Genomic DNA, 19,115 nt, shown 5'->3' with positions numbered 1-19,115 from the left:
GATTCTGGAGGATCCTGGAACGTCTAGCCCTCGGTATGGCCAGTGCGGTAGTAGTTCTTCAGATGGGGTCGCCACCCCAGCTCCCTGTTTCTAGCCCATGTGTCAGGGCTCTAACAAGGCGCGAGGGTTCTGGAATGAGCCTATATCCTTTCCACCCAGAGGATGGCCCTTGGGCACCTGCTGGTCTCAACCTGCGAGTTAGTGAAGGATGCTAGGCGAGCGGGATTCCACCGCCCTCCACCCCCAACTCCGCTCCGCGCCCCCGCCTCCCACCGCGAGCTCGGAGGAGCGCCGCGGGAGCGCGCTCGGGGCAGACATCCTCGACCCGCGGGCGCTCCGGCGCGGGGCGGGCGCTCCGGGAGGCGGGCGGGGGAAGGGCGGAGAGGGAGGGGCGGGGGCGGGCGGCAGCAGCGCCCCGCAGTCCCCGCGCCTCAAACACTTGCCGCGATCGCTGGCGCGCAGCGTCGCCCCGCGTTGCGCGCTTGTCTCTCCCTCCCACTCCGCGGCTCCCGCGCTCTGGGACAGTCTCCAGCGCCTAGCGCGGACCGACGTACAGACGGACGGCCCAGGGAGCCTCGGCCCGCGCCCCCTGAGCAGGCTATGTGGATTGCCCCGCCGGGCCCGGCCGGCGGGATCAGCACAGCCCGGCCCGTGGCACCCGCCACCAGCGGGGACTATGACCCGGAAAGCGCGGCGCTGCCTGGGCCACCTCTTTCTCAGCCTGGGCATGGTCTACCTCCGGATCGGGTAAGCGCCGCGCGCGTCCTCTCCGCCCGTGCGGGCCAGCGTGCGGTCCAAGCAAAGTTGACTGGGCCCGGGAGGGAGGCGTGCTGCCCAACTTAACTCAGGAGAGGCAGCGGGCGGTGCGGGAACCCTGAGGGCACAAAGGCTCCCAGCGAGCGGACACCTCCCCGGCGCATACTGTTCCGCAGACCTGAGCAGGGGATCGGTCATCCCAAGGATATCCGAGTCTGGGAATCCTCAGAAACAGATAGCTCTGGGACTCTAGAGAAGAGTAGCTGCTCCATAGGGTCAGCTTCCCCAGGGACCCCGCAAACCACAAGCACAGCAGGTCTGGCAGGACTACAACCACCCCACAGAGAGCTCAGTTCCCGGCAGAAACTCCGCGCGTGTGGTGCGGGCACAGCCCTTTTGCAGACAGGGCTCCTCCGGTAGCAAACAGGGACCTAGGGGCGGGGGAATGTTCTCCGGCAAAAGCATAAACCACCTCTCAGAGCCCTGGCACCGCCGCATTTCCAGCGACCCTCAGACCCCATTCCCAAGCCAGGAGGACAGCATCCTCAGCAATCAGAACCAAATAGTTAAGTCCTGAGGTAGTCAATGGATGGTCAGAGACACTAGGGAGAGATGCCCTCTAGACCAGCAAAGGGAAGCGAGACAGTCCGACCCTGGGGTCGCTGGGGTGGGAGCCAAGGAGCTCAGGCGTGTCTGGAGGTGGGGCAGGCGACACTCTTCTAGAAAGTGGAAGTAGGTGGCTCCAGATGCGGCTTGCGCTGCATTACACGGTGTCTCCCTTTGTACTTAGGAAGTGACTTGTGTGCGGCACGATTCGGGGGACGTGAGGGGCTTTAGACACGGACAGAGGTGCTGGCGCCAAAGGGCCACCTTGGTAGGTTTCACACCTGCCTCTCCACACACCCCCACTCTCTTGTGCGAACCTCCTGTCGCCGCTTTGGGGAGGACTGGACCCAAGGCCAGGGGGCGTGTGTGGCAGACCCTTTGTGTTTCTCCACCGCCACCCTCAGGCCTCCCGCTTCCCCAACCCCACCTCTCTGGAACGGGATTTCGCAACCAAGTGTGCGCGCTGAGTGGACTAGGCGGCCTCCAGCCCGACCGCGGATCGAGAGGCGGCTTCTGGGCTCGCGCGCTGCCTGCCTGCCTGCGGGCGTGTTTTAAGTGTTATTGATTCGCCCGCGTCTGGATGGCTTTTCTTTTTTTTTCCCCACTTGCTTTAATCTTCATCTTGGCCGGTACACTGCCGCCCTGCGCTCATCCACTCATCCAACATCCAGGAAGCGGGCCGGGCCTATTGGCTCTGGCCCCCTTAGGTATTATCTTCTTTTTAATTAGAAACGGGGGCGGAGACAGACACCGACGACTGAAGAAGAGAAAAACAGAGAATAAACCTCCCTGGTCTCCCGGGGACCCGACACCTCATTGGCTCACTAGGGGCCCAGCTACCCTAGGGGAGGAGGCGGAGGTCAGGAGGGCGTGGCCCTCTCCTCTCTGGGGCAGTTGGAGGGAGGTCCCAGTAAAGAGTTGCAGTGACTTTGAACTGCTCTGCTGCCCCCTGGGTCCGAGGGTTAAGGTCCCCAAATCCCCGGAGGTTTCCCAGTCTGGTAGGTAAGACTGGCTCCTGTGCCTCCCATTCTGCGTGGCACATCTGTGGTATTCTAAGTTTACCTGGGTTGTTTAGGTGACTCCAGCACTAGCCCCCGGGAACCGTTAGTTCCCCCAAATATTGGAAACGGCACCTCAATATGTGCTTCCCAGCGACCCTCTGGGATGCAGACTGCCTACCAGAAGCCTCTGCTTAAACAGTGTGGGCTCTGAGATACGCAGAGGGGGTGTGAACTCGCTCCAGGTTAGAAAACTAAGGAAGGCTATGATGGAAAAGAGGCCCGCCCCCTTGGGCTCTAGTAAATTGCTTCTCTGAAATTTGGGTCCCATAGTGTCCTTGTGCTCTGCAGGGACAGACATTTCAGCTACGGACTTGTAGCCAAAATCTTTACATGCCATCCTTTTGTCCTGCCCTCCCTTAGACCTCTCACGCACGGTGGCTCTGTGGGAGGTCCACGGCAGCAGCCGAGATGAGATTTCCACCTCTAGCACCTGCCAGCCAGAGCCTTTCTCCAGGTCTCACCCCCTGCCTCTGTGTCCCCTCCAGTGGCTTCTCTTCGGTGGTCGCTCTGGGTGCGAGCATCATCTGTAACAAGATCCCAGGCCTGGCTCCCAGACAGCGGGCAATCTGCCAGAGCCGGCCGGACGCCATCATCGTCATAGGAGAAGGCTCCCAAATGGGCCTGGACGAGTGTCAGTTTCAGTTCCGCAATGGCCGCTGGAACTGCTCAGCTCTGGGAGAGCGCACTGTCTTCGGGAAGGAGCTTAAAGTGGGTATGTGATCATCAGACACCTTGAGCAGGGCCCGCTGGTCTATGAAGAGAGTCAGTCCCCTTGGGAGCCCTCTGTGATCCCTTTACTAGCACTATGCTCCAATACCCTTGCTGATTGCATCTTGTGGGTGTATGGCTTGGACTAGGGTCTCCCACTGAAGGCCAGGGTTGTAGATGGAAGCCAGGCCACTTCGTTGGTTACAGGCAAAGCTACAGACCAACTGATGGCCCAAAGGCTCACTGGCAGATCTAACATATTTTCAAATGAGGTCCAAATTTAAATGTGTAGTGTTCTACCCATCATAGAGAGTTGGAGCTTCTTTTGGGAAATGGACAGATCTACTGATCACCTGTGTGCACTGGCATCATTGTGTTAGTTAGAGCTGACAAAACAGCCTCCTGAGGGTAGTCTGAGTGACCGTTCTCTGTCACAGTCCCCACCATGCTCTACTGTGGTCCAGCATGCATAGTCTTGTGACACAATCCACCTGATTTCTGCAGCAGTGCTTGGGGGGTGAGTTGGCATGTGCAGACATGTATGTGTGCCTGAGCACATGCATACATACATTCAACTTGCAGAACAATCATGATAAGCTTGTGATGGGAAGGGAGCAGAGAATCTCACTAATCTTCAGGAGGTCCTGGACCGTGGGGAAGGATGTGGAGATGTCTTCTCACTTGCATGTGTCCAGACTTGGGGGCCCAAGATGGCCACAGACTCGCTTCTGCACTGTGACCTTCCTCGAGGCACAGAGCAATACCGGTCTGTTCGGGCTGGGCTTCCCTGCACGCACAGCTCTGCTGCAAAGGCCTCCTTGAGTGCTCTCTTCGGCCCTAGCACTAGCAACTCCAGTGGGATGCTCGAAATCCCCAGTCCAGTCCAGCATCCTTCACGTCCTGGCTGCTCCCCCAACTTCCCTGCTGTCATCTGGGCTCCCAGGCTGTCCCACTTCCCTACTGCTCCCAGAAAGAAGGAACAGCTAGGTAGAAACCAGAGCATGGTGTTACTCTGTGAAAGACCCTTTAAAGGGCCACTTACTCCAGCCAGCAGGAAACCATTGTCCACCTGCTGTTGAGACCTTGGTCCCTTCAGGACCACTCAGTCTTATCCTCTTCTCTAAACACACCTTACTGGTTCCTCTTAAGGGCCATTGTGCCCCTCTAGAGACCAGTGCCATAGTCCGAATCCTCTGTATGCATTCAAGTCCCTTGGAGCCTCCCACCACCTGCACCTTGGCTCTGCATCAGCCAACACCTCACACTATTTCAGTGCATTCTGTCCACTTCAGGAGGCAGAGGCTCCCAGCCGGCTCACAATGAGTGCATCATTCCCTGCCTCCAGGCAGTCTTGCTGCAAGTCTACTTTGGTTACCAGATTCTGTACTGATGACAGAGCTGGGTCCTGTGGTCTATATGACATGGTCGGGCAGGTCCCCTCCGGCAGAGCCCCTTCCCCAGCACTCCCTGTCTAGATCTTGGCTACATGGAGTCCCTCCTCCCCACGCCCACCTGTCCCCTCCCTGTCTCAACCTCAGAATCCGTTTTCTTGTGGAGTGGACCACCTCAGCTCAGGCAACAGGATGTTGTCAACACCAAAACTGCGGTTGAAGCCTCTGAAATCCCAGTCTCCCCAGCCTTCTGCTTGACATCTATCAGCTTTGTGCTCCTCAGGTGTCCCATCCATCTTCTAATTCCTCATACCCAGGCTGGGGCTCTGACATTATTTTGAACCTAATAGCCTTGCTGGACTATGTTGAGTTAACTTGCTACAGATGAGTAAACTGAGGCTCAGAAGGGACTTGGCCAAAGTGAGTGAGAGGGTCTCCCAGGACAGAGTTCATCTCTTACAGCTTGCTGTTTCAGAATGGGCATAGCCAACTTATAGACACACTGTGATGATACCCATTAGGCTGTGGCAGAGGGGGCCAGGATGGAGCCACCGCTGGATCATAACACCCCACACACCTGGCTATATTCTATGGGATTAGCCCCACACAGTCTAAGGAGGAGGGATGCCACCAGTAGAGGCATGCCAGTTGGGACAGGTAAGGGTAACTATGAGGAAACACATGACATAGCAATGCTGGGGTACCCTGGGTGAAAGTGGGACCTAGAGCCGGAAGATGTGGGAGCCCAGAAGCTGTGGGAGCCCACTCGAAGGAGCCTGAATTTCTAGGACTTGAGATCTGTTGGAAGATTCTGACCATGACCATTACTACCAAAGTATGGGCTTCACCTTAAACATTGTCACTATTCAATGATTGTTGACCCACAAAAAATGGCAACTTCATGAGTCAAGCCTTTCTCTTATGTTAACAAGTATCATGTTATCTCTCAAATTTAGGATTTCTGGGTTCCTCAACCTCACCCCTACCCCTAGGATTGCTTCATCTTGCCTTGTAGGGGTGAGGTCTCTGACATATGGATCCCCTCTGGTACTCTAAACTATAGGACACATGTCCTTTGCAGGGACTTCTCAGAAGCTCCATCCTGCGCATCTTGGTAGAGCCCATTGGCTAGAATTTAGTCACATGACTTCACCTAGCTGCAAGTGAAGCTGTGAAAGGCAGTCTTGCACACAGAACAGCAATGTTATCAGCTCAGGATGTTAGGAATATGCAAATAGATTATGAAGTAAGTGTAGCTAGCTTCTACTTCCCCAAGCTGAGGTCTGAAGACTTCCTTCTCCCACCTGCTCCCACCCATCCCTACTGTGGTCCTCTGTTCTGCCTGAGATTCCTGGCTTTGCCTTCCCTTCTGAGTGTCTGGATTTTCATGCAGAGATCTGAGAAGGCTGTGAGCATGTCTAGACAAGGCCTCTTGGAAGTAGAAATTGAAACCAAGTCCAACACACCCAGGTGAAAAGGGGACTGTTGAAATGCCTAAGGAACTGGAAAACTAGGGATGGTGCTAACTTCAGAACAGCTGGACCAGAGGTTGCATTGCTTTCCAATAATGCTATGAGGACAGGCAGATGGCCATTGTAGACCCAGGACCACAACAGGTTCAAGACCTCAGCAAAGAACCTTGGCCTATCTCCAGCCATATTATAAAAGTCCCAATGCTTCCTCAGACTCCACAGCTTAATGCAGCTGAACTTTGGGTAGTGTGTCCATCCCAGGGGCAAGGTGCTTTGCTGGCCAGCATGAGAGCTCCACTCTGGCCATTTCTCGTGGAAAAGAAGCAAAATGCCAAAGCTGGGGGTTAAACAGCTGGCATTTATTCCTAACAGTTCCCGAGGCTGGGGGTTCAAGATCAAGGCCCAGCAGGGTTGCTTTCTCCTAAGGCTTCTCTCTTGAACTTTCACAAGGCTTTTCCCCACCTGGTGCTGGGGATCCACCCCAGGGCCTTGTACTTACTAGGAAATCACTCTACCCCTGACTGTAAAGGAGTTTTGTTGCTCTATACTCATCTGCTTATTCCTTTCCCTCACAGAAGCTCTCACGGTTCTTTTTAAAAAACACCAGTCTCGTGGGATTTGGCCCACCAATGACCGTATTTTAACCTAATCACCTCTTTGAAGGCCTTTTCTCCAATTGCACTCACATTCTGGGGTGCTAGGGATCAGAGCATCAGTGTGAGTTATAGGGGACAGAGCTGAGCCTATAGCAACAAGCAGTGACATGGTCCATGACGTAGGAGAGGTGCTGGAGGTGGAAGGGGCTCAGAGGTGGGACCCCCAAGATGAAAAGAGGGGTTTGGTTCTAAGAGCAAGGTAAGGAACATTGCTGACTACTCACTGGGATCACAGACAGTGGGAAAAGCCAAGGGAACTGTGAATAAGGTCCTAGGAGACAGGGAGAGGGCTCAGGTAAGGGGGCTTCTAGTGAGTGAGTCTTTCCTGAGAGTGCAGGGATTCTTTCTGTGTGGTGTATGACTTGCTGCGTTTAATCAGCTGAGATCTGGCCCAGGGAGACGCTCTGCGGGCCCAAGAAGGGCTTTAGCCCCACCCATCCCCATCTCTCTCTTATGTGCTGGGGACTGAAGCCAGAGCCTTAATCATGCTAGGCAAATGCTCTGCCATGGAACTACATCTCCAAACCTAATTATCCTTCTCTCTCTTCTTTTCTTCCTTCCTTCCTTTCCTTTTACATTTTTTTATATACCTTAAATCTTTTTCTTAGACCTTTACAACGTGTGTTTACACACCTGAAAACACTTTCTTAGACCTTCAGAACTCCTTCTTCAAATCCAGTGGAGGAGTGATGGTCCTTCGTGGTGGGAGCTTCCTTCTGCACCTGTCCCCTCCCATGACAATCTTTCTCTGTTGTGAATGTGGAGGGGATGGAGATGTTTCCACGTCCTTGCTGGCTTATGTTTTACTCATCATAACAGATACACCTCCCCATGAAACGACTTACTTCATTTCAGTTGAGTCTAATTATGACTGCACAAATTCTACCTCTGTCACTCCATAGTGCCACTCATGGCCTCCCCAACAGGACTTCTCAGACCTCCACATTCCTGCCAGGTTGAGTGGGTGCCACACGTGGAGCACCCTGCCACCTGCCATCGTGATTTATATTTCCCAGTGAAGGGAGGGTGTTGTATTTACTCACCCCTGAGCTGCCTGTTCATGCCTTTCGCCCATTACCCTGTTGTCTTGCAGGTTCTCCCATTGGGCTGGGATGATGTGGTAGTACTGATATCATGAGCCAGGGATCCAGGGCTGCCTTAGCAGTATCCAGGTGGGGAGCCTCACTCTCTGCTCCTCTTCTCTGAGGCTCAAATATGAGCAGGAACTGGGACAGCCCTTTCTCATGGCCCTGTCCTTCCAGTCTCGCAGAGAGGCAAGAGTCAGCTGCGTCCCGGGGCTGCTCTGTGGCAGTGCTGAGACTTGGCAGTGAGTTCTCCATTGCTGGAGGATTTGCCTGTGTGCATGAGCCAGACTTGAGAACCTCAGGGAAGCTGTGTGGGGCAGCTAGATGTGCTCTAGAATTGGAGTCACACACCCAGGTTTCCATTCTGCCCCACCCTTATACGCGGAAGACTTGGGGAGGTCATGTGACCTTTCTCCTCTCACTCTGCCCGTCTGTGGTGGTCCACCATGCCAGGTGGTAGCAGAACTACATGATGCAGGATGTAAGACCCTGGCTCCTGGTGTGCTGGCTCTCAGAGGGTCTCCTTTCCCCCTTATGGAGCCTGTGTGCTGATCTGATAGAGACACAGCTCAGGAACCGGGGCCTCATGCCCCAGGATCTATTCTTTGTGTGACAGAAACTATTAGTCAGGCTACTCATCTGAAGTCTTTACGTTGACTTAAATTGAGTCCCCAAATCTGCCTGCCTCTCATGGTGATGACAGTCTTCACACAGTCACCACCTGGACAATGTCACTTTCCTTATACCCTCCACCCTGGTTGGATCTCCAGTCCATGCATCCATCAGTGTCATTCTAAGTAGGATGTCCTCATATAAAACACTATTGTGGTTTCCTATTTCTCTCGGAAGAAACGCGGACATGGTCCCTACTCCTTTGGCCAAGTCCTGTCTTGGCACAGTCTGCTGTCCCCAGATGTCTGCTTATTTTGTCCTCCATCTCTCTGCTCCTCAATCCCTTAGAGATGTCTCATCACACCACTGCAGTGTATCCCTATCCACCCTTTACTTTTTTCTTTTTTTTAAAGATTTATTTATTTATTCATTTATTTTATGTATATGAGTGCTCTGTCTTCATGTACACCAGAAGAAGGAATCTGATCTCATTACAGATGGTTGTGAGCCACCATGTGGTTGCTGGGAATTGAACTCAGGACCTCTGGAAGAGCAATCAAGTGCTCTTAACCGCTGAGCCATCTCTTTAGCCCCCCACCCTTTACTTTTCTATATCATCCTGATGCCATTGCTGCCCAAGACAGCTCAAGGCCTTAGCCCTGAGGCTACCTGCTATTTCCTAGCCATGGTCCTTGACCACAATGATAAGGATGCCTGTCTCCCAGGTGCCTAAAGGACGGATGAGACCTGTGAATCTCCCTTTGTTGCTGGGATCATCTCTATATCTCCAACCAGAGCTCTGTGGGGAGCAGAGGCCTCGGGCCAGCACATGGAAGGCTGGTGACCACTATGAGTTCAGTAGATGTAGGGACACCCCAGAATACTGGAGCAGGGAATGGGTCTAGAGCATGCACAGGAGATGGCTGAGCTGCTGCAATAACCTGCCATCCTAGTATTATACATGGTTCTCCTCAAGAGGCACCTCCCCCAGGAAGCTCTCCTTTGAGACAGCTGACCCTGGCCCCCTGTGTGCTGTTGTATTTCTGGCACTTACCACGTGTGAGCATCCTTATGTGTGGAAGAATGCGTCTCCAGTTAGTCTTCTCTTCCAGCCAGAGGCTCCATGGAACGTGGATCTGCCAAACTGTCCTCTTCTCCCAGGCCCCCCAGGCCTGGTACAGACCAGAACCTGGCACATAGTAGGTTTTCATAGAGTACGTGAAGACCACTTCTTTCCACCCTGTGTCCCCAGTGCCTTAGAGCCCTGGAGGGTAGGCTAGCCCCTTTCATTTACTGGGCACCATGTCCAGGAGTCCCTCACATAGTTTATAAGTGCCTTATTTTCTTGGCTGAGAAGATAAAGCATTTCATTTCCAACCCAAATAAGACTGAACACTGGCTGCCACACATATCTCTTTGGGCCCCTTGATGCCATGGCACTGCTCATGGCGGCTGTTTTGTTTTTATGGTGTCAAGTGTAGGGGCCAGGGCCTGTGTACACTAGGCAAGCCTTTCTGAATAGCCACCCAATGTGCTCCCTCTTTTGTGATCTTCCAGGGGGATGAGTGTGGACTAGACAAGAAAGATCATTAGAGGCTCATTCAGGAGCAGCCGTGTCCAAGTTCTGTTAGCAGACCTGTCGCCACCTCACCTCACCTGCCTGAACCTGACCAGGTGCCCTGTAGATACCGCAGGGGTTTGGTTTTATGGGTGGTGATTGGGGGAGCTCAGCATGTCATACTCTTTGCTCTGAGAGGGCCGGTGTGTCCACCAGTATACGAAAAGCTTTAGAAACAACTTGAGCAGCCTCCACACAGAGGAGCTGTCCCATGATAAAGTTCTGCAGAGAGCCGCATACTGGGAACGGCTACTCTGTGATACCCTCACAGGCAACTGAACTCAAAATGTGATTGGAGCCAACTCTCAGGTCACCCATTCTCAGGTCCAACATCTTTTCTACGGGTCCAGAACAGGGGGCTGTTAGCATCTGATGTGATTGGAGCTGATGAGATCTGGTTCAGTCAGCATTCTTCAGCAATTCCCAGAAGGCACCCAGGAAACTCAGGTGCCAGACTCTCCACACAAGCGCACTAGAAACTCACAGACATGTCTGACATATATCCGGGAATGCGTGGTACAGGATAAAGAACTCAGACCCAAAGCCTACATCCATGAGATTTTACAGCTTCTGAGGAGTGTGTTGGGTTAAACTCATGGCTGTTAAATGCTTGTGGGCTAAGATCCTCTCGTACCTATTTGCTCACCCCACACTCACTCACCAGTCCCACAGACAGGACCACTCTGCAATAAAAGCTGGTGAGCAACACCCTAGTCGGCCACAGGCTCTGCCCGGCACTTTCAATATCTGATGGGGACAGATAAAGCTGGGGTTGAAACGTGTTCTAAGTGAAGGGCTGTGTGGACTACAATTCAGAGCCACCTGCAGGGCCACCTGAAGTAGGAGCCGGTCTACAGACAGGACAGGTTGTAAAGAGGTGGTAGGGATGGCTCAGCAGTGTAGAGTGACTTGTACAGGATACTGGATTCTAGAGAGGATGGGCTAGCAGAACTCTGGGATGATGGACAGGGATGGCAGAAAGGCTTCAGAAAGAAGTGGAGAACGAGGAATCCCAGATGGTTGTTTTTATTTGTTTGTTTTTGAGACAAGGCCTCATTTAGCCCAGGCTGGCCTCAAACACAACTATGTAGCTGAGGATGACATTAAACTTCTCCCCGCTCCCAAGTGCTAGGGTTACAGGCATGTTCCATCATTCCCAGACTTCCCATGGAAAGGTTTTGCACATCACATCCAGAGGTTTTGCTCAGGCAGGGAATTGTCCAAGAGATTCGCCCAGGAGGTTGAGTGATAATCACATTCTTTGTGCATACAGAAGTTTGCTGTGTCGCCAGCATTATCAACAAAGAAATGGTGGTTTCCCATCATGTGCTCAGGGGATGCCACATTCCTTTCCAAATGTTCATGGCCTCCGGTTTGGTACCCTCCTGCAGAATTTTTCCAGGGATGGGCACACATGACCTAGGATTCAGCCTCAGGTCCACCCGCCTCTGTCTAGCGCCAGGGAAACTCTGATGCATTGATACCAGTGTGTAACCTTTCTCTTTGGGGCAGTTGTTTGAGCTTGCCCTCCTTTATTCTAGGGGACTATCTGGGTCCACATCCCTTGCTTGAGAACCCCTACAGGTCCCCCAAATGCTCTGTCTTTATACCCACAGCCTGTAAAAGTGGAGCAGTGTTTGGCTGCTTGGCAGGATGGATGGGAAGTCCTTTCCAGGGAGAGAGATAGAGCGAGGGGCGGCCAGCTCCACTTTCCCTCTGCCTTTCTTAACAATGCACCATCTTGCCCAAGCAAAAGCTCTTTTCTTTCCCCATTCTCGCTTAGAACACAGCCAACAAAGGGCTTTTTGTCTCGTTTGCATTTTTTTTTTTTTTGCAAGCCTCAGTTCATCCTGGATTTTCGCTCTCCTGACACTATTCTTTGAGATGAGCTTTTTGTTATATGGTTTTTCCAGCTTCCCCCGGTAGACAGTCCAGTGCACACACACACTCGCACATGCTCGTGCACACGCAGTCACTTTCACACAGCCCTTCATTCAACGCAGAGACTTCATAGGTTCATAATCTAGGTCCCCACAACCTCACGGGGAGAGGAAGAAAACTCAAGATAAAGTGCTGACCATAAATGGAGGGAGAGGACACCAGGAGGGCCTCAAAAGTGGGGACATTTGTAGCCACATCATGGTTGATATCAGGCTAAACGATGCCTCTGCTTGGAGCTGCCTTTTACAGATCCCTGCCAGGTGTGGCTCAGGCCTCCTTTCCAGAAAGATTGTTCAGGATTCCTAGTTTAGGAATGAAGACCCTGGGGCCCAAGAGGCATGTAACTTGCCCAGCATCTTGCCGTGCTGGGAAGCAGGGAAGCAGGGCCAGGCTGTGAACCCAGGTTCACTGGCCTCTAGGCCCTGCTTTGAAACCACCTGGATACATCCATGATGCTTCACAGAGCAGCAGAAAGGGCGTTTCTAAGCTTAGAGAAGTCAGAACAAACAGATGGTGGCCACTGGGGGACAGTTAGCAGTGTGCTGCGGTTTGGCTCTGTGAGAAGAGGGACCCACAGACAGAGAGCTGAGGCAGGACAGCAGTTAGAGTGGGGTGAATGACACATGCCCGTCCCCATTTCTGTGTCTTGTCTCTCCATCTGACTCAACACCCCCCACACAGTTCCTAACCCTTAAATCTCCTGGTTATGCCCTGAGCGCCTCCTAACTCCTGTGTAGCAGAGGGCTGGGCTGGGAGCAGCTACTACACTAGCCTGGTGAGAGCTACCTTTTTCTGTCTGTCTGTTTTCCCACTCGTCGCACATTTCTGCTGGTGTCACTGACTGCTCACTCTCTGACCCATTGGCTTTAAATAGCAAAAGAGAAAAAAACGACAATGCACTCTGTGGTTTCCAGTCAGATACCGTAAATACACCCAGATAATATTCCGGTGCAAACCACGGGCAGCGTTCGCAAAGGGCGGAGGATGGAATCTTTGGGGCCAGCTTGGACAAGGGCTCATTTCCTCTGTCCCCATGGGACTGCTATGGAGCTGAACACAGAGGGCGTCAACCAGGCTCTGGCTTCACCTCAGCACTAACACTTACCCGCCTCCCCCTTGTTGAGATTCTGTGGTGATATATTGTGTACCCTAGTAAAATTTGCCCGAAGATCAGAGGACAGAACAAGCCACTAGATTAAACATAGAGGTCAGGCAGTGGAGCACACACCTTTAATCTTAGCACTCTGAGCCCATCTGGATCTCTGTGAGTTCAAAGCCACCCTGGACTACATGAGATTGACTCAGTCTAGGAGAGAAACAGAGCCAGGCAGTGGTGGCATATACCTTTAATCCCAGCACTTGAGATCTCATGCCTTTGCTTGGGAAGCACACACGCCTTTAATCCCAGGAAGTGATGGCTGGGCAGAGAAAGGTATATAAGGCATGAGGAGATAGGAACTAGGGCTTTTTTCAGGCTGAGGCATCCTAGAGTTAAGACATGGCTTGTTCCTTTGTCTCTCTGATCTTTTAGCATTTACCCCAGTATCTTGTTTCAGGGTTTTTTATTAATAAGACCTTTTAACACTTGAGCTACAAGATTCCCCTAGAAGCACCTGAGAAGCCTCGCCTGTCTTCAGGGCAGCCTGGCAGTAGCCTCCTGGGTTCTTAGTTCATAGATGGGAAGAGTAAGGCTCAGGGACTCAGGGTGTGGGCTCCGTGTCACCCTGCTGAGTGAGACATAGTGGGGAGTGGATGGCAAGTGCCCTGTCACACAGACTGAGCTGAAGACACCTGGGTTTGGTCCCCTGGGCTTCTGTGTAGAAACCCCTGATATGTGACTGGTGAGAGTTGAGAGCAAGGTGGAGGGAAGGGAAGGGATTCCTCACTGGGGGCCTGGGGACTGGTTCTAGTCCAGTCTCTGGAGTCACTGGTGACCTCAGACAGGCCTTCCTTCTGTCTATGGCTCTGGGAGTCTGTCCTATGACTCTAGGGACAGGAGACAGCCCTGCCCAAGACAGGATCCTGGGACTCAGATTTGAAATCCAGATCCCTATCCATTCCCTTCTCCTCATCAGTATCCCTGGTTTACCTGGTCCACACCAGCTGGGGACATTGATCTGGGTGCTCCTGTCCTGGAGACTCCCCTCCTCACAGACTCTTCAAACCTTGACACCCCAGCTCCCACCACTGTGCTGTTTTGTTTCTTCAGAGTCCTCAGCTAACAGAGTGACGCAATCTTGCCATCTGTCTCCCTACAAAAGCAGAGCTACACCTGAACTCCACATCTCAGTTCAGCCAGCCTGCAGCACCATACCTAGCACACAGTAGACGCTCAGGAAATGTTTGCTGAGGGCAGGGACTGGGCACACGCTTAGCCTAGGTGACAGAAGCCAAGATTTAGATGAAGACCCTTCTTTTGCCCCTGGTAGTTCCTCATCACCAGAGGGGCACTGCCAACTTCAGCCGAGCTGGCATCTACTCACAAAACACATGGCAGATCTGGTGGAGAGGTGGGCTGGAATAAGAGCCATGAGCTACAGGAGAGTGGGGTCATATTCTGGAGCCCACTGTCACCAGGCCAGGTCAGGTCTTGTGTCTGGGCCTCTGTGAAGAGGTGGCCTAGATTAGCCTGCCCGTCACAGGTTGGTTGCCTTGATTTGTCAATCTCAGCAAGATGTTCAGGACATAGCCTAGCCAGCAGCCCATTTCTGAAGAGTTGGCACGCTCTGTATGAATGCAGTGCCCTCCAGCCTCATCACCCTTACTGTGGGAGCTGAAGGAACCACTCGGAACTTCTGTGCAGAGATCCTGCAAGCACCACGAGATGTACTCAGTAAACGTCCCAGTGAAGGCTTCTCCAGGCTGCGCTGGGAAGAGTGTGGACCATCAGGATCCAGGAATGGCTCGGGTCATGAATGGGGACACCAGGTGACCTCTCAATTTGCCTCTGGCTGTACCTGTGCCTATGACATCCGTACCTTTCTGAGCCTCATCCCTTCAGCCCCACTCCAAGGAAGGAGGCTTGGGTTGGTAGAGCAGTTGGATGACCAAGGGATCCAGAACCCTTCCTGTCTGGATCTGCCATCACCTCATTTCCTTCTCAGGGTACAGGGCCTGACCAATTACTTATGGACAAGTATTAACTGATAACCAAATGTCATCTCTTGACAGAAATAATGCATTCTGGGAAGAGCTGATGCCTCCCTCTCTAACCATGGTTTTCAGACAGGGTGACAAGGTAGGGTGGCAAGGCAGGGCTGAAGAACAATGCCACCCAACAAAGGCCTTGACTCCCAGTTCTGGCCCTAGTAGAGATAGGAAACTTTAACCAATTGCTTTTCTTTTTCAAAGCCTCCGTTTCTTTATCAGTAAAATTGGATGGTGTCTTGCATTGGGGGCTATTCCAAAACATACCCCAGAGAGCCACGTGTAGGTCTGGCATCTAGTAGGTGCACAACAAATGTTATTCATTGTCGACTCTTGTTCCTGCAAGTCTGCAGAGCCCGGGGATGACTGTCCTGGCCCCCTGGTTGTGGTAGACAGGATGGGCTGAGAGGCATGCAGCCTGTTCACCATGGGCTCCACCCCTGCCTGGTCAGACATTCCTGAGCCTCAGTCTCTTCATTTGCAAAGTGGGGTACTGTCACTGGCTCACTGGATGGGCCATTTATTTATTTACTTTTCTATCTTATGTGTATGTTTTGCCTGCATGTGTGTATGTGCACCATGTGTGTGCTCGGTGCCTGCAGAGGTCATCAGATCCCTTGACTCTGGAGTTGCAGATGGCTATGGGTTCTGGGAACTGAGCTGGGCATGGGTACAAACAGCACCCGGTCCTGGGAGTACTGGTGCTGTGTGAGGGTAATTGTCTCTCCTTGCTTCTCAGAGCAGTGGGTGCTGAGGGCCGACTTGTCGGGGAGGTCGAGGCCATGCATAGTCCGGACCAGACTCTGTGATGGTGCACCTTGAACAAGAAGCATGGCTGCCCTTCCCTCCCCTCAGGGAATGTGTGAGCAGAGGCCGGGGCCATCTCTGTAGCCATTGACTTCAATAGCTGACTGTCTCCCATCACATACATTTCTCTGCAGCTTGGGAGACTCAAGAGAAACAGAGTGGGTGGCAGACAGACACCCAAAGTTACCTCAAGAAGCGTACGTCTGTCAGGCCGCCCTGTGCAGGGAGAAGCCTGAGAAGGGGGAGGCTGAGGGGCTGAGGCTCTTGGTCTCTCCTCAGTTCTGCACTTTTGGTCTGGTTAGGTGAACACAGTTCCTGCTGGAGTGTGACAGCAATGACCACCCTGTGTTCTGAAGCCATTTAATCCCGGGACAGCTCTCGTTCATCTGAGGTAGCCAGGGCAGGTGTGCAGCTGCATCCGGGTGCCCCGGCTGAGCCGGACTGATCTACTGGCTCTGGTTTCTTCAAATGTAAGCGAAAGAAAATGAAGAGCCACCCCGTTCACCTTCAGTTCTGTGAGGACCAGCTGGTGCTGACCTCCGCAAGTGCCGTAGTGACTGGTGTGTGGGATGCTTTTTCCTGCTTTAACAGTGGTCATTTTTTCTCTTCCCCACGACCTCCATAGGAAAGCTGTTATCACCCCTTTAACAGTGGAGGGACTGGGCACAGAGACAGCTACCTCACCTGAGGTCCCACAGCTAGAAAGCAGTGGAACACAGTTGCCTCTGACTGTCCCTTTCTCCAAAGCCCTTGAGGGACTGACCTTGATGTCACTGCCTCTCCTAGAGTTTCGTTTCTTGTGTGTCTGTTTTCTGGAGTGAGCTGGCATCCGGGTTGGGGGAGGGACTTCCTCCTTACCTCTCTAATGTCTTGGGGAACTCAGCACGTGCTTAAAGTGTCTCGTCAAGCTGCCACTTTGAAGAAGGACAGGGCTCTACTCTGAGGACCCCAGTTTCGGACATTTATTAAGCCAGGCTCTGGGCTAAGCATTTTGCATGGCCCTCTTATTCCCCTCCTGGGTAGACATTGGCATTGTCCCAGGCTCACAGATGAAGAGACCAGGAGAAGAGGGACTATCCTACAACAGCCAGCAAGTGGCAAATGTGAATCAGACATAAGTCTATCTTGATAGGGATGCTGTGGTGGGTTTCATGAAAGCGAGAGCAATACTGGCCCTGTCCAGCCAAGCAGGGCGCCAAAAGAGCAGCGCGGAGGGGGCAGGGCAAGTGGTGTGTGAAGCAGGTTCCAGGGAAGTCCAGGCAGAAGCCAGATGCTGGAGCGAAGGGTCTATGTTACTTGCAGGTTTCTCACCAACTTCCTCAGTCTCCCCCGCAGCCCTTTGCCATCTCTGCCCCAGCTCCCAGAACGCGTTCTTCTGAGGTGTGTTCTCCCACACATGCACCTGCTCCAGCTTTGGCTCCTTCCTCAGTCCCCCAGGCTGTAAGAACTATGGGCCCAGTGCTCATTCAGGGGTCATCATGGGCAAGTCCTGTTCTCCTTCACCCTGCAGAGTACACACATCTCTTGAACCTATCTGGCAAAGCTTCTCTGAGGCCCAGAGAAGCTAAGTGTCTGGGTGGCAACATGACACTTGCCTCCACTCAGCATTTCTGTTGGCTTCACCTTGATGCTCAGACCTCTCTGCCCCTTATGGTGGGACAAGGGGACCACGGAGAGGGCAGAGGACAGATATACGAAACAATGTGTTACACAGCAGTATCAGTGACCGAGGGCCAGCAATACTGTTTCTATAGGTGCCACTTGCTGAACACTGGCTAGAGCTTTGAAGACAAATGCTTCTAGCCGCTGTCACAGCTGAGGAGACCAAGGCACGGGGCAGGGGTGATTACTGGTCAAGTCACAGAGGCGGGGATTAATGGCTCCAGCTTCAACCTTCAGCCTGTGCATGTCACAGATGTTCCATAAATGTCGCTTTTCTGTGATATGAACACATATACAGGTGATATGATCCTGTCAAGTATGCTGGGAGAGGCAGTAGGTAGAAATGGGACAGAAGAGCCCCCCACCCTGTGTGCACCCCAATCCAGCTTTCCTGAGGGTTGGGGATTACGGGAGAGTGAGTGTGTACTTGACTGGGGTCCCAGGCATTATCGTCACCCTGAGGAGCTCTCTGCATAGTCAGCATCAGACATCTGGTTGGTTTTTGGAGAACCACTGCACCTTGCTCAGCCTCTCCTGGGCCAGATCCTACCTTCTCCCTAGATGTCCTTTTCGGAGCATCTCCCATATCAGCTCTTACAAAGCTCTCTCCGCTCTTCTGCCCCCAGGGAGCCGGGAGGCTGCCTTCACCTACGCAATTATTGCTGCGGGTGTGGCCCATGCCATTACAGCTGCCTGCACCCAGGGCAACCTGAGCGACTGTGGCTGCGACAAGGAGAAGCAAGGCCAGTACCACCGGGACGAGGGCTGGAAGTGGGGTGGCTGCTCTGCCGACATCCGCTACGGCATCGGCTTCGCCAAGGTCTTCGTGGATGCCCGGGAGATCAAGCAGAATGCCCGTACCCTCATGAACTTACACAATAACGAGGCAGGCCGGAAGGTAGGCAGCAGGGAGGACGCTGCAGTGAGGTCGTTGGTGACAGGGGTGGCGTCTGGGAAAGCCCAGCTCTGCGCCTTGCTTCCTTCTGCTCCACTCTGGTGTCACAAGTGTGTGGCATGAAGCTTACTGGCTGAATAGAAAAAAAAAAAAAAAACCAAAATGGGTGCCTCTCAGCGAGGAGGGAAGAGGGAGGCTGATGAGTTCTCCAGGGCTCCACTGTCAGCTGTAGAAAGTGACTCTGGGGAAAGACTGAGGCAGTTGCCAGAGGCATCCACATGGACCAGCTTTCAGAGCAGCTACCCATGTCCTGTCGCCTAAACCAAGATCTAAGCCAATCCTAGAGGAGTAGGGCAGGATTTCTCCTGTTTCCTGCAGAGTGGCTGGGAAGGGGAGGGAGCTGGATGCCCAGTCCATGAGGAGAAGCAGATGGGACTGAAGGGCCAGAGGAGAAAGTGAGGAGCCGTGAGCTGGGGGTGGTAGGGGAGGCAGGTCCTGCCAATGTAAGAACCAGCCACGGCCGTTGAAATGCATGAAGGCACCAATACAGACTGGGAATCCTATCCCAGAAGTATTCACCCATCAGCAACCTGACCAGGCACTGAGGGACACCCAGGTCAGTGTTACCTGAGAGGGCACTGTCCCTGGTTGAGGCCTGAGGCTGGGGTGGGTTTCCGAAGGCCTGTGAAGGCGTGAAG

At 53.1% G+C, this 19,115-nt stretch overlaps 1 protein-coding gene across 1 annotated transcript in view; it reads left to right on the top strand.

The window, feature by feature from the left end:
* The first annotated feature begins 676 nt into the window (after positions 1–676).
* Positions 677–19,115, top strand: part of Wnt7a (Wnt family member 7A) — a 47,567-nt gene continuing 29,128 nt past the window's right edge. Inside the window, exons 1-3 of the mRNA XM_059256797.1 lie at positions 677–747; positions 2,909–3,135; positions 18,149–18,420. Of these exons, the coding sequence (XP_059112780.1) occupies positions 677–747; positions 2,909–3,135; positions 18,149–18,420 (570 nt within the window). The remainder of the gene's footprint in view (positions 748–2,908; positions 3,136–18,148; positions 18,421–19,115) is intronic.

This window comes from Peromyscus eremicus, chromosome 3 (assembly GCF_949786415.1).
Source record: "Peromyscus eremicus chromosome 3, PerEre_H2_v1, whole genome shotgun sequence".
Taxonomy (NCBI): domain Eukaryota; kingdom Metazoa; phylum Chordata; class Mammalia; order Rodentia; family Cricetidae; genus Peromyscus; species Peromyscus eremicus.
This window is presented reverse-complemented; position numbering and strand designations above follow the sequence as displayed.